At 31.6% G+C, this 15,242-nt stretch overlaps 1 protein-coding gene across 1 annotated transcript; it reads right to left on the bottom strand.

Moving 5' to 3' along the window:
* Positions 1-829: 829 nt before the first annotated feature.
* Positions 830-14,710, bottom strand: LOC131943250 (mitogen-activated protein kinase kinase kinase 2-like). Its single transcript, XM_059303269.1, has 11 exons — positions 14,671-14,710; positions 14,057-14,214; positions 11,671-11,790; positions 11,387-11,522; positions 10,876-11,044; positions 10,539-10,759; positions 9,164-9,229; positions 8,093-8,158; positions 2,299-2,367; positions 1,487-1,520; positions 830-1,157 (listed from the first exon to the last, which is right to left on the bottom strand). Exons 1-11 carry the CDS (start codon positions 14,708-14,710, stop codon positions 830-832), a joined length of 1,407 nt encoding a protein of 468 aa, XP_059159252.1.
* Positions 14,711-15,242: the final 532 nt, after the last annotated feature.

Raw genomic sequence — 15,242 nt, 5'->3', positions numbered from 1 at the left:
AGCCTTTTTTAAACGATCTGTTCACGCAATCTTTGGGCACCGCTGGCTACGCCTGTTGCAGTTTTACCGCTGAATTTAGTAGTACCCTTTACCCTCTATGCAGGTCGTCTGATTAACGGACGCCAAGTTCTACAATAGCCGCTCTGAAACTCTAATCGTCAAACCGTGTATTGACAAAAATCGCACCCTCCCGTGCGCCGCCCTTAAGAAATTTTTTTTTCACACACTTCCTCCTTGGTGTATCCTCTTCAACTCACCAAAGTTTCAATTCACACAGATGAACGGTGTCAAACCGCATCTGACTTTTATTTTTTATATATCGTATATAGAGAAAAAACAAATCGCGCCCTAACGGGGCGCCACCACTGTGAATTTGAAGTTTTTTTTTTTCGCAGAAACCTTCCCAGGAGCATACTCAACAACTTCCCAAAGTTTCACAGCGATGAGATGAGAGTAATGCATTAAAGTAATGTAATAATGCATAAAAGACAGACAGACTTCAAACGGTGTCCGGTCAAAAAAAACCTGGACATAAACCCCCTGAACACCCCCCCCCCCCCCACCGACATAAACCCCCGGGAAATAATTCCCCCATAACATAAACCACCTGGACAAAAAAACACAATGGTGGTTTTTATAAGGAAAAACTAAAGACAATAACAAAAATTAATCATTAAAAACAAAATAAACATTAGAAAAAACAGTGTTTTATAAGTTTCAAAAAGAGAGATTGTAAGCGACCTGAATTTATCTGTGTACAATAAACCTCTTGGGGCGATTGTTCCTTTTTAATAAAGTCAATGAACTTCAAAATATTTTGATGGCAACATCACATATTGGACTGGAAACTTCTGTGCCAGCCTTCAACTGAGTTGTTTGTTTTTGGCATATGGTCTTCAGCACGTGTGAGCATGTTCCACATATCAAATGGAAACATAGGTTTTCTCCGACCTCGACGTTGTGGTCCGCCAATATAGTAGTCCTCGAAATAGTCTGCAATCGGCATTGCTTCTTGGGGGAAAATTTCCGATAATTTATCAAAAGCATTACTAATGTGTTCAGTGGGCACAAAAGCCAACGCAGGTAGCATTCTGAGCTTAAGAGCAAATTCGCTATCAACTTGGTAACGCTGTTGAAGGCCAGAGTCCTGTATTTTTCTGTATGTTTTGGATAAGATGGAAAAAGCATCCTTTTACCTCACAGTCTTAAAACACTTTTTATCACAGCCGTTTCAAAGTCACTAATGATAGAAATTTGTTGCAGATTTGTGTTCAAGACCATTAGTTGCTGTAAGAGTGCTGTGTATGTTTCCTGTGTTTTGTTTTGAAGTAAGGCATAGACACATGGAACAGTCCGTCCATTGACCAACGCATGGACTGTGTACAGTTGTGAAAACAAGGCAGGAGCTATTTTGAATGTACCAACCATAAACCAGTGCTGATTAACCTCCAATAATCTAAGGTTGTCCTTAGTTCAAAACAAAAACATCCAACCTTGTGATCCGGCACCAGAATCATTGTCTTTAAAAATTACAATAATTTAATTAAATTATGTTTTTTTTTTGCTTCTCATCATCGTTATTATTTCCTTATAGCAACCTCAATCTGGGAGTTATTATCCAGGCGGCTTGTGTCGCGGGGGGTGGGTGGTGGGTTGTCCAGGGGGTTTATGTCGCGGTGGTTTATGTCCTGGGTGTTTATGTCAGGGGTTTATGTATAGGGGGTTTATGTCCAGGGGGCTTTTGTGACCGGGAGCCGACAGACACAGACACACACAGACATATATTGATATATATATATATATATATATATATATATATATATATATATATATATATATGTATATATATATATGTATATATATATATATATATATATATATATATATATATATATATAGGGCCTGAAATACTTTAGTAAAGAAACTCAATTATTCATTGTGTGATTGCTCTAGATAGATTCTAGATCTAGAAAAAAAGCCAAAGTCTAATTTATCCGTAGCTCTAGAAAAATTCATTGTGATACAACTGTGATTTTCTTTAAAAATAATAACTACTATTTAAATATCTGAAAATAAAAGCATGAGTCGCTATATTATCTATTAAATACCTTTACTAGAATTTAAGAATTGACCCACGCTTTCCTTTTCAGTTATTTAGATAGTAGTTTTAAAAAAAGGAAACCATTTATTTTCTCCGTTTTAGTGCTTAATTATATACAAGCTTGTTATTAAATCGTTTACATGTATTTTGTTTCGCTATGAAAACATAGGAATACTAACGCGATACATAATGCAAACCTGTTTCAGTTCCAGGTATTGGTAATCCTTCAATCGACGGATCAGAATCTTTTTCATATGTTTGGAATGCTAGTGAACAAAAATAAAAAAATAAAACAATATAGGATATATGCTAGACTACGTAATTATTATAAATTGAATGCTTTTTTGCATTAACTTTTGTTAAAACAATTAAACAAATAAAGTGTAAACAATGTGTCTTATTAAAACAACAGACAATCAAGCACTTTACCACAAACTGCTGAGTCGGAAGATAGTTCTGAAAATACGTCAGATGAAAAATCACATTGAGCACAATTTGAATCGGGATATACTATAGTTAGATCACACGTTTTTTGGTTGTTTCTACTTTCTGAAAAGAAAACACATTTGTCCTTTATGTAATGTATCTAAATACCAATCAATTTATGTAAATAATTGATATAATATAACTTGACAGTAAAAATGTCTGAAAACAATTTAAAATGACAACATAAAATAATATAGTTCTTATGATTAATTTATTTTCTCGAATAAAATTATTAGACTATGGATTGTAAAATATTATTTTTCTTTCTTTCACTTTCAACTATAATTTATTTTCGTCTCAAACTCACTCTCTTGTTATATATATATATATATATATATATATATATATATATATATGATTTAATTTTGCATGGGCGGCCCCCCGGCAGGATGCGAGTTGGCGCCCTGGTCTTTCCGTTGAGCGCTATGGCAACTACGTTCTGTCGAAACAGCGTGATAGACAATGGATATGATGCACGTTACAAACGCTCACTAAATTGAACCAGGCGTGTCCTCCGGCGCCCTGGTAGGGTGCGATTTGGCTGCTAACGAAAATTTCAGTTTCGTCCCCCAGAGGCTCACATGGGCCGCTGAGGGCCATGTAATAAGTTTTATTTTAATAATCAGAAAAATTAACCAAAGTTAGATTATTAACTGGGATGTTTCTTTTTGTTCGTAAAAAAATCCAAACAGTTTCGTCACTTTGCGAATTACGCAATTAGCATCTATTTTTAGACAATCCAATCAGAAATTGAGATCGAGCATCTAATAATAGACCATTAGTAACGCTAACCTATAGCATCAGTCACACTGTTGTTTAAAACACATCAAATAATTTTTTTACGTGCGAAAATAAAAATGTTTTTTTTACAGAACCCTTCTCTGGAGTGTTCTAATCAAGTCCCTGAAGGTTGATGGCGACCGGACGAATGGTGTCAAACAAAAATCAATTTTTATTTTTATATACCGTATATATAGAAAGAAAACAAATCGCGCCCTGTCGGGGCGCCACCCCTGCGAACTTAAAATTTTGGTTTTGCAGAAACCTCCCCAGGAATATTCTCAACAACTTCCCAAAGTTTCACGGCGATGTGATGAGAGGTGTAGTAATGCATAAAAGACAAACTGACAGACACACACACATACATTGCTTTATATATATATATATATATATATATATATATATATATATATATATATATATATATATAAGCGTACCCGTCCCCCACGCGTTGCCGTGGGGATAGTAGAAAGTCTGACGAAATATATTAGAAGGATTTCACTAATGCGTTACCAATCATATGTTCTTAGACACGCGACCTTGTCTTTTAAAACTGTGTTATTTAAATGCCTGCGCTTGGATCATAGTTATCGGGACACGGGTTTACCTACACTACCAAATAAAATCCTTGAATGTTTGTTAATCACTCACCGAAATAATGAGGTTGAACACACTTCGTGACCACCCATGTATCAGGAACGTAGAGAGGCACTCTCGGGAGCCCCCCAATAACACTACCGCAGAGGCGCAGCGTAGGGCTGTTGGCTCTTTAAAAATAACAAAGTGTCAATGTGCTAACAGGATAACCCAGAGCAGGGCCATGTAATATGTTTTATTTTAATAATTAGAAAAATTAATCAAGGTTAGATTATTAACTGGGATGTTTCTTTTTGTCCGTAAAAAAAATCCAAACAGTTTCGACACTTTGCGAATGATGCATTTAGCATCTATTTTTAGACAATCCAATCAGAAATTGAGATCGAGCATCTAATAATAGACCATTAGTAACGCTAACATATTGCATCAGTCACACTGATGTTTAAAACACGTTAAATAATTGTTTTAAGTGTTATATAACAAATCATGTTCATTTGTGTCACTTTAGCGAATGACGCAATCTGTATCATTGTTAACAGGATGCTATTTGGCACGATGGCGCCTGTTAGTTTTAAGGAGCCATGGGTGGTACGCCGTGCCTATGCGCCTATAGCGCCCCTCTACGTCTCTAACACATGGGCGGTCATCGAAGTGTGTTCTACCATATTATTTCGGTGAGTGATTAATGTACACTCAAGGTTTTCATGCGGTAGTATAGGTAAACCCGTGTCCCGATATTTATAGCATATATATATAAAGCAACTAGCTTACCGGTTCCCCGCGCGTTGTCGCGGGGATTGAAAAAAGTCTGACGAAATATATAAGAAGGGTTTTATCCATGCGTTACCAATCCTATATTCTTAGACTCCTGACCTTGTTTTCTAAAAGTGAGTTATTTAAATGTAAACAATGCCTGCGCTTGGATCATAAATATCTGGACATGGGTTTACCCCCTACACTACCGCATGAAAACCTTGAGTGTACATTAATAACTCACCGAAATAATGAGGTAGAACACACTTCAGTGACCGCCCATGCTTTATATATATGTATATACTAGGCATGCTGCCCAGCTTCGCTTAGGCTTTCGAAAACATTGAGAATTTGAATGCTTAATTAATTCCCCTGAGGGTCGGTCTACGACGTCAGGAGATATGAAGAGGTTCCTCCGTGGACATTTTTTTTCGATTTATAGTTCATATAAGGCGCCGGTCAGTCGAGGTCAGTTTTGACCCCATCATCGTAGACTTTTCGGCCAACCGTCCCCCGTGTTCTGTCGCCCCAAGGCAAGATCATGCCAAATTTGAAGCGCCTGCGGCGCCGGGAAGTGCCCTATCGGGCACCCGACAACTTTGCTTTATATATTATAGAGATTAGCAAATTGCATAGATAAACAAAAATTTCAATAAAGTAATTAAGGCCTGAAATACTTTAGTATAGAAATGTATTATTTGAATAGATTCTAGATCTAGGTAGGGTATACATCTGTGTAAGTCTAGTTTTTCCGTAGATCTAGATCATCTAGATGATCTAGAATCTCTAGATCTAAATGATCTAGAATATCTAGATCTAGAATCCTAATAGAGAATTTTTTTTTAAGTTTAGTCCGAGCAAAATAAAAAAAAATAAAAAACCCAGCAATTAAGGCATCTTACAAAATTCGGAGAATGAAAGACGTATTTTAAAATCTTAACTTACGCGAATATGCCTATTCTTTCAAATTAATTTTTTATCCCAAATTAGCCAGTTCCAAACAAAGATTTTGTATAAAATAATTAAGTCTTGAAATAGTTTAGTCCTAATATAGAAATTTATTTTTGGAATAGTTCTAGAGTAATTAGAGTCATAATCTAGATCTTTGCGTCTACGTCTAGTTATTGCGTAGATTTAGATCTAGTCTAGATCTAGAATCGAGAATATCTAGATCTAGAATCCAAATAAATAAAATAAATTTTATGAGTTTAGGCCTGAAAAATTGTATTGTATACATTTTATAGTGTACGTAGATCTAAATCAAAGTTGAATGAAATAGTTCATTTCTTTTTATTCTAAACACGGCAGATGACGTCATTAGTTAATGTATAAGCAATAGTGACGTCACAGTTTTATGCGTTGTTTTTCACATCTATTAATGCTTTTCCGGTTGCATAAATAAAATTGTTTTTCTACATTCGAATACGCCTTTATTTTTTATTTTTCTTCTTTAAATAAAATTGTGGTTATACATTTAAAACATCTAACATATTATTTTCAACAAAAGTCCGTATAAAGTTCTCCATATATCGCTGCCTTTTCTAACGTGATGTCCGGCGAAAATATTTTGCGGACAGATAGAGAGAGAGAGAGAGAGAGAGAGACAGACAGAGAAGAGCGCACATGGCCTTTTATATATTAGAATATATAGATGTATGTGTGTCTGTTTGTTTGTTTGATTGTCTTTTATGCATTACTACACCTCTTATCACATCGCCGTGAAACTTTGGGAAATTGTTGAGAATATTCCGGGGGAGGTTTCTGCGAAAAAAAAATCAAATTCGCAGAGGTGGCGCCCCGGTAAAGCGCGATTTCTGTTTTCTCTATATACAGTAAATAAAAATATAAGTCGATTGCGGTTTCTCACCGTTCATATCATTAATATCAATCTTTAGAGAATTGATTAGAACACTCCAGGGAAGGGTTCTGTAAAAAAAAAAATCATTTTTAATTTCGCAAGGGCGGCGCCACAGGAGGGTGCGATTTTGTCTACATACGGAATATAAAAATAAAAGTCGTTTGTGGTTTGACATCGTTCATCTGATCGCCATAAAACTTTTGCGAGTTAATTAGAACACTTTAGGCGACGTTTCTGTAAAAAAAACTTTTTATTTCTTTTTATTTTTGGAAGGGCGGCGCCACGGGATGGTGGGATTTTTCTGTATATACGGTATATAAAAATAAAAGACAATTGCGGTTCAACACAGTATATCCGGGTGCAATAAAACTTTAGGGAGTTGATGAATACTCCCGAGAAGGTTTCTGGGGTGGGATGGGGGAGAGAGAATTTAATTTTGCATGGGCGGCCCCCGGCAGGATGCGATTTGGCGTCCTTGTATTTCTGGTGAGCGCGATGGCGACTACGTTCGTGGGGCGTTACAAACTAGCACTAAATTGAATATATAAAAAAAACTAGCTTCATACCCGTGCTCCGCAACGTTACAACCTTTTTTATAGTTCCAACTTATGAACACAACAAAACTCAACACAACACAAACACAACACAAATACAACACAAACACAAACGAAAACACAAGCCCAAAGAAAACACAAACACAATGCAAACAAACACAAGGCAAATAATAACGAAAACACAAACGCAAAACACAAACACAAAAGAAAAAACAAACGCAAATGTTTGTGTTTGCATTGTGTTTGTGTTTTACCTTATGTTTGCATTGTGTTTTTGCTTTCTTTTGTATTTGTGTTGTGTGTGTATTATATTTTGTTTGTGTTTTCTTTTTTGTTTGTGTTGTGTTTGTGTTTTCTTTTGTGTTTGTATTGCGTTTACATTGTGTTTGTGTTGTGTTGTTATTACGTATCTCTACCACTGGTAAAGGATACGCAATACCCGGATTCTTTTTGGATTGTCTTAGACTGATTACTTAAAAAGACTATCAGAAAACAACAACCCTTCGTAGACTCGAAGCTTATGTCTAGAGTAAAAATACACACGAAGACCTTCTGCAACTAATAATACTCTAAATCAATCTAGAACCTTCTAAAATGCACACAAGTCTAAATAATAAATAGCTATGTAAAAATAATAGAAACAAACAAATAATGAAATACCCAACTTATGATTTAAAAAAAAACACACCGAAACTATTATCACTGGATAAGGTACCCTAGGAATATCTGTATATATATATATATATATCTATGTTTATGTCTATGTCTATGTCTATGTCTATGTCTATGTCTATGTCTATGTCTATGTCTATGTCTATGTCTATCTCTATCTCTATCTCTATCTCTATCTCTATCTCTATATCTATCTATCTATATAATATATATATATATATATATATATATATATATATATATATATATATATATATAATATATATCCATTTATTAACTATGTACACATACCTTTTACAAATTCAGGCTGCAATAAATATGTTGACAATGGTCTCTCTAAATGGTTAATTTCACAAGCTGGATATAGAAAATATTGAACATTTTAGAACATTTTTTATTCATTTGGGAACTAGTAAAAAATAGTCTATTTTTCTTTGTTATAACTATAATTTTCTTCTCACTCTCGCTCTCTTGTTATATATATATATATATATATATATATATATATATATATATATATATATATATATATATACCTAATTCATTAATTTATTTATTTAATTACTTATTAAATAATTAGTTAATTAATTAATTAATTAATTTATTGATTTGTTTACTTATTTATTTATATTATATATTATAGGCCTATCTTATATATATATATATATATATATATATATATATATATATATATATATATATATATAAATATATATATATATATATATATATATATATATATATATATATATATATATATATACACACGTATATTGACTATGTACATGTACCTTTTACAAATTCATGCAGCAATAAATCTGTTGCTGATGGTCTCTCTAAATGATTTTTTTTACAAGCCAGATTTAATAAACATTGCACATTTTAGAACTGTCGTTTATACATTGGGAACTTCTTTTAACTATAATTTTCACCTCACTCTCACTCTCTTGTTATATATATATATATATATATATATATATATATATATATATATATATATATATATATATATATATATATATATATATATATATATATATATATATACATATATATATATATATATATATATATATATATATATAATTTGTGTATATATATATCATTATATATATATATATGTATATATATATATATATATATATATATATATATATATATATATATATATATATATATATATATATATATATATTTGTATATATATATATAAATAATTAATTAATTAATTAATTTAATTACTTATTAATTAATTAATTAATTGATTAATTAATTTATTGATTTGTTTACTTATTTATTTATAAAATATATTATAGGCCTATATTATATAAATATACATGTATATTGACTATGTACACGTACCTTTTACAAATTCATGCTGCAATAAATCTGTTGCTGATGGTCTCTCTAAAAGATTATTTTTACAAGCTAGATATAAAAAACATAGCACATTTTAGAACTGTCTTTCATACATTGGGAACTAATAAAAAAAGTTTATTTTTCTTTCTTTTAACTATAATATTCTCCCCACTCTATTGTTATATATATATATATATATATATATATATATATATATATATATATATATATATATATATATATATATATATATATATATATATATATATATATAAAATTTGTGTATATATATATATATATATATATATATATATATATATATATATATATATAATACATTAATTAATTTATTAATTTATTTGCTTACTTATTTATTTATATTACATATATACCCATATATTGACTATGGCACCCCGTCAAAAGAGCGCACGACAAAAGAGCGCCGACATAAGAGCGCAAACAAAAGAGCACCGACACAAGAGCGCCGACATAAGAGCGCAGACAAAAGAGCGCCGACATAAGAGCGCAGACAATTAAAAAAGCACATGTTGTATGCTAAACGAATATGGCATGGTTAACACTTGTTTTAATTAAACAATCGGCGGAACGATAAAACGACATGTGTTTATTTATATATTATGGTTAATATGTTATGAATGCAGTTTGAAAATATTTCTAACCCAAATAACATGGAGGATATCGAATTACAGAAAGGTAAGGTTGTTATATAGGTCGAAGGCTACATATATTGAAAGGACAGAGCTATACGAAAACGGCAGTGGAAGGGGTGGAAAAACTAAGGCAGATTATACAACCAGCCAGAGCAGGAATTTCGATGTAAGTAGCACCTCATTTGCCGGCATACGTCGCTTCACAGCGTGCAATAGAAAGACAGAGAAAACGCAAGCAGCTGCCATTCCCTAATCCACAGAACATTGCAGAGATATATATTATATATATATATATTATCGATAAAAATTCCTGAACCTCTTCAAACGTCAACAAGAGGACAAAATTTCGTCTTGTGGGATTGTGGGACTGACATTTACAGAATGATGATTTCGGAACAACGGATAATATTAATCGTCAATACCAGTTTTTTAGTTTAAGAAACTGAACAATTCGTTTTTTTAATGAAACAATAAAGAGTTAACATCAAACAATGCCTTCTGATCTGAGTTAATTTTCTTGTTCCTATTTATTAAATATGGTTTTTCGATCTTTAGTTTGCGCTCTTATGTCGGCGCTCTTTTGTCGGCAAATTAGTGCGCTCTTATGTCGGCGCTCTTATGTCGGCGCTCTTTTGTCTGCGCTCTTATGTCGGCGCTCTTTTATCGTGCGCTCTTTTGACGGGTCACCATTGACTATGTACATGTACCTCTTACAAATTCATGCTGCAATAAATATGTTGCTGATGGTCTCTCTAAATGATTATTTTTACAAGCTAGATGTAGAAAAGATTGCACATTTTCGGAACATTCTTTGGGAACAGTTAAATATAGTTCATTTTTATTTCCTTTTATTATAATTGTTGTCTCTTTTAGATGTGCAAAAGGTATTTTCCCAGTCAACATCTGAAATACTGTACATCCAGTGCTCCTATTTAAAAACATTTTAAGTTCAAATAGCAGTGAAATAATTATTGTAAACTAATTTAAATTTAGCCAAAACTTGCTACTCATGTTCTTATAAAAGTAAAAGTAATACAAAGGTACCAAATATCAACTTTGTTGTTATATGGCACTTCCTGGAACAATTCTGGTGCCATCCAGTTGATTGTTCCTGTTCCCTGCGTGTTTGCGCGTGACAGTGTATTAAGAATCTTAGCTACTCCGAAGTCTGATATCTTTATGTTATTCTTGTCTTGCATTAAAATATTTGAACCTGGATAATAAGAGTAAGTTTCTTAAATCTATTAACCTAAAACCTATACTATTATTTAAAATCTACAACGGTACAACCATTGCACATTTTGGCGAAGTATTGAAATAAATCTAATATGTATATGGTATTATCTCTCTCTCTCTCTCTCTCTCTCTCTCTCTCTCTCTCTCTCTCTCTCTCTCTCTCTCTCTCTATATATATATATATATATATATATATATATATATATATATATATACATATATATATATATATATGTATATATATATAACGAAGTTCAAATTTAGCATTGAGGACACAGACTTATGGTAGTTGAAATTTAAGAAAATTTACTAAATATACCTTTGATGTCCCTATGAATTATTCGGCTTTGATGTAGATATTCAAGGCCCTCAAGAATTTGCTGAGTAAAATGTGAAGTTTGCAACTCGGTAAGGTGTCCATCCTTCTCTGATTGTATGTATTTAGCTAACGAACCCTTCATAAAGATATACACATTAATTAGATTATATGTTTTACCTTCCAATCTCTAAGTATGTGAATGTTTATATGTGTATTTTGATGTGTTTTGCTCTTTAACTTTTATTAAATTTATTTGTTTATTTGTAGTTACATTACTCCATTACCTGTTGCATATATCCTATAAACAACGAGAACACTCTGTCTGTTCTGCTGTAGCCATAGTAATCAACGATTCTCAGATGAGTGGCTTTCTTTAGGGCTGTGATTTCCACGTCAATACTTTTCTAACAAATGCATAAAAAACGTTTAAATAACAAGCTGTTATGTAATAATGCACCACAAAGAAGAAAAAATGATTTTCTGTAAAAATATAATAATGAACTATTTGTTTAAAAAAATAAAAGCTTGATTCTATATATTATGTTAAAAACGTTTACTATAATTTAAGAAGCGACCCACGCTTTTATGTTTAGCTATTTAACTTGTAGTTAAATTAAATAGTAGTTCATTGTTATATATTATCCTTTTATTGTAATATTACCTAAAAGCTTGCTATAAAAACTTTTTAATGCATTTTTTTCAGCGCTTTAAAATTGTAAATGCAATAGAGTTGCTTGATTAAAAACAATTGCGCACTAAATAAACACGAAAAATGTGCACATAATAGCTCGGTAAATCGTTATTTATATAGGAAATTGTAATTAATTCTTCAACATTTATTAATGATGTAATTAAGTCAACTTTGATCAACAAGTTTTGATCCACTTGCCAAGTATCAGAGATAATGTTTGGTTAGAAGTGGTCAAAATTTCGCTCTGCAGGTTCAATCGATGACAAAACAAGCACTACAACCAAAAAAAAATAACAAAAAAAAAACAACAAAGAAATCCAGTTGGAAAAAAAAACTTTTAAAAACTTTACTTAAAAGTAAAATAATGTATTTGTTGCTAGAGAAGCAATTTTGAACAGTTGTTAAAAAACATATGTTGTAGCAACCAACCCGGCAACATCCAACCCGGCAACATTCAACTCGACAACAACGAACTTGGAATCCGGTTATGGAAATCGTTCAAATGTTGACAGATTACTGCACATATCATTTATTACATATATATATATATATGCAAAATTTCATCTATCAATCTTAAATGGCTTTTGAGAAACCGGAAGTAAATTATGTTCCGGTTACTGGAAACCGCTCAAAAGTTGAAACGATTCTTGGAATTGGATACAAATTTAGTTTTATATCCACATATAAAAATATTTCAATTTTTAAACTATAATGAAAAGTGATTCGACTATAATTTCAAGACATTATTGGCCATTTTTTGTTGATTACTCTGTTATTGTTTTGTGTTTCGTTTTGAATACTAATAACTATTAAATTAAAAAGTATAATCCAATTTTCAACATTGTAGTGTTGTCGTTTATAATTTCTTTACTGTGGTACTAATTAGCTGACATTAAAAAATATTTTGTTTACTTATATTTTCTACTACTAGTGCGATATAAATTTGTGTGTGCACATTATCTAAAAAAACTCAAAATTCTGTATAGTGTAGAGAGAACCTGTAAACTAAACCGGACCAAACAAACAGAAATAAATTTCTTAGATTCATTACAACAGGCAGAATTAGAAATAAAATGATAATTAATGTGGTGTGTAACATTTAGCGTAGGAAGGCACTAAAAGTATATAGCGACTGCAAACATGATATTGCTTTAATATTGTTGAGGAATTTAAACAAGAAAGGTGAGGCGGATATAACTTTGTTTTATTTTAAATAAGCAGCATATTGATACTAATGGGGAGTTTATATGCTGTCATTGTCAAAGTGTCATGACTTATGAAAGTAGGCAGGGCTAAGAAAATGGCTCTAGTTTTAAAATTACGATATATGTGAATATCATGTGTTTAAGCATGATGTAAGAGTCCAAAATATTGTTAAAAAAATATTTTTGGCCCAGATAAATACGTGTCTATCTTAAGGATAATTCAGTAATTCGTTACAAGAAGCTAATACTTCGCATTCATAAAAAGTATAATTTTACAGATTGTCTGGTTTTAATTTTATTGAACATATTTATTTTCTAGGGATGGTCATTAAATGTGTCAGCAATGTCTGCTTCAGAAACATAGCAAATTACATTTGGCCGTTTTCTCTGTCAATCCAAAACAGACCCAAGTAATTAGTATCAATAATTTTAAATATTTTTTCGTTCGATTCGTTTAAAAACAAATGGGTTCCATATTATGAATGATCATCAACGGTATAAAATGTTACAATGACGACAGTGGAAAATTTTTTCTAAAATAAAACCATAACAGTCATCAGAATGTGTTGAAATAATTAGTTCGGTTCTCTTTTATAATTTTCATGTACATTGTCAATTATTTGTAATTATAAGTTTCCATTATCTTTGTTTAAGCTACTTTTGTTTTTATTACTTTACTTTGTATATTAACTTTCTTGAAAATGTATAGAAATGTTTCGTTGCGCCTAAGTGCTACAATAAGTTGTGTTGAAAAAAAATTAAAATAATTCTTACCCGGGAAGCTTCATCAATGTCATCAGAAATGAAAAGCTGTTTAACAGCACATTGTCTTGCTTGTAACCCTTTGTTATCTACAACTAGAGAAACTTTCGTGAATTTTCCAGTTGCTATAACAGTGCCGAGTTTCCAATTTGTTGGTTGCTGCTCTCCATCTTAAATAATTAAATATATAATTGGCTGATGTATTCATTAGTATGATTATAAAACCTTAAAAGTCCTCATTCACCCCTTTTCTTCTGTTCACTTACGACCCCCACAACTCCGTCTACATTCTACACCTGACCCTATCCTTCTTCTATTTATCACGAGGATCCCCACCCAAAATGGCGTGCTGTCCAACCCCGACCCCCTTATTTATTAGTCTTCAGCATCTTCCTCATATACGCAAAAAGTAAAATAAAACCCATCTGCAGCAAAAAAATAAATCTAAATTTAACCAAGCGAACAGTCTGTGATATAATCGTAAGCGTTTAAGAATTCTTTAAACATTAAACAGTAAATTAGTCAACCACATACAATTCATTATTTTCTTTTCGCTTACACCTATTGAATAAGTCACATTATAAAACAAGTTTTTAAAAGAATCTAGAAAAAAAATGACTATTTACCTCCAATAAAACAGCCATCATAATAAACAGTTGAGCTCATCTTTGTGCTAAATCTAAGTCCACTTAAAAAGTAAAATGTTTTTTCCGTTTTTAATATCTAAAATTAGTTTTGGAAATTCCCGAAATTATCAGGTAATATAATTAAAATATGATTTCCCTATTCTGTTTGACAGTCTGACAAAAATGCTCTTAAATGTAAAAATAAAGTGCATTTTCAAATCTTAGGGTTCATGGTTCAGTTAAGTCGGCAACAGTTTGGCATTTATAGTTATATGTCACCCATTGCCCCGACCAGTTTATTTTCTAGTTTTTAAAAGTAATTATACAATTTTTTTTACAATGTAGTGTCAATCTATACATTCTGATTCTCTTAGTGGATTTAAAGATTAAAATAAAAATATATGGTTTCGGAAAAAACACAAAACAGGGAAAGAAACACAAATGTAAAAATTACTATCTAAAATCTTTGTCCAACATTAATAGGGATTGTAAAAATATTTGTAAAAAACAGGAAATATGGATAATATAATACCGCGGTAGCAAAATTAATAAAATTAGTAAGTAGTAAGTTT

This window comes from Physella acuta, unplaced genomic scaffold, assembly GCF_028476545.2.
Source record: "Physella acuta isolate Inbredline_101_S28 unplaced genomic scaffold, ASM2847654v3 ptg000450l, whole genome shotgun sequence".
NCBI classification, from domain to species: domain Eukaryota; kingdom Metazoa; phylum Mollusca; class Gastropoda; family Physidae; genus Physella; species Physella acuta.
This window is presented reverse-complemented; position numbering and strand designations above follow the sequence as displayed.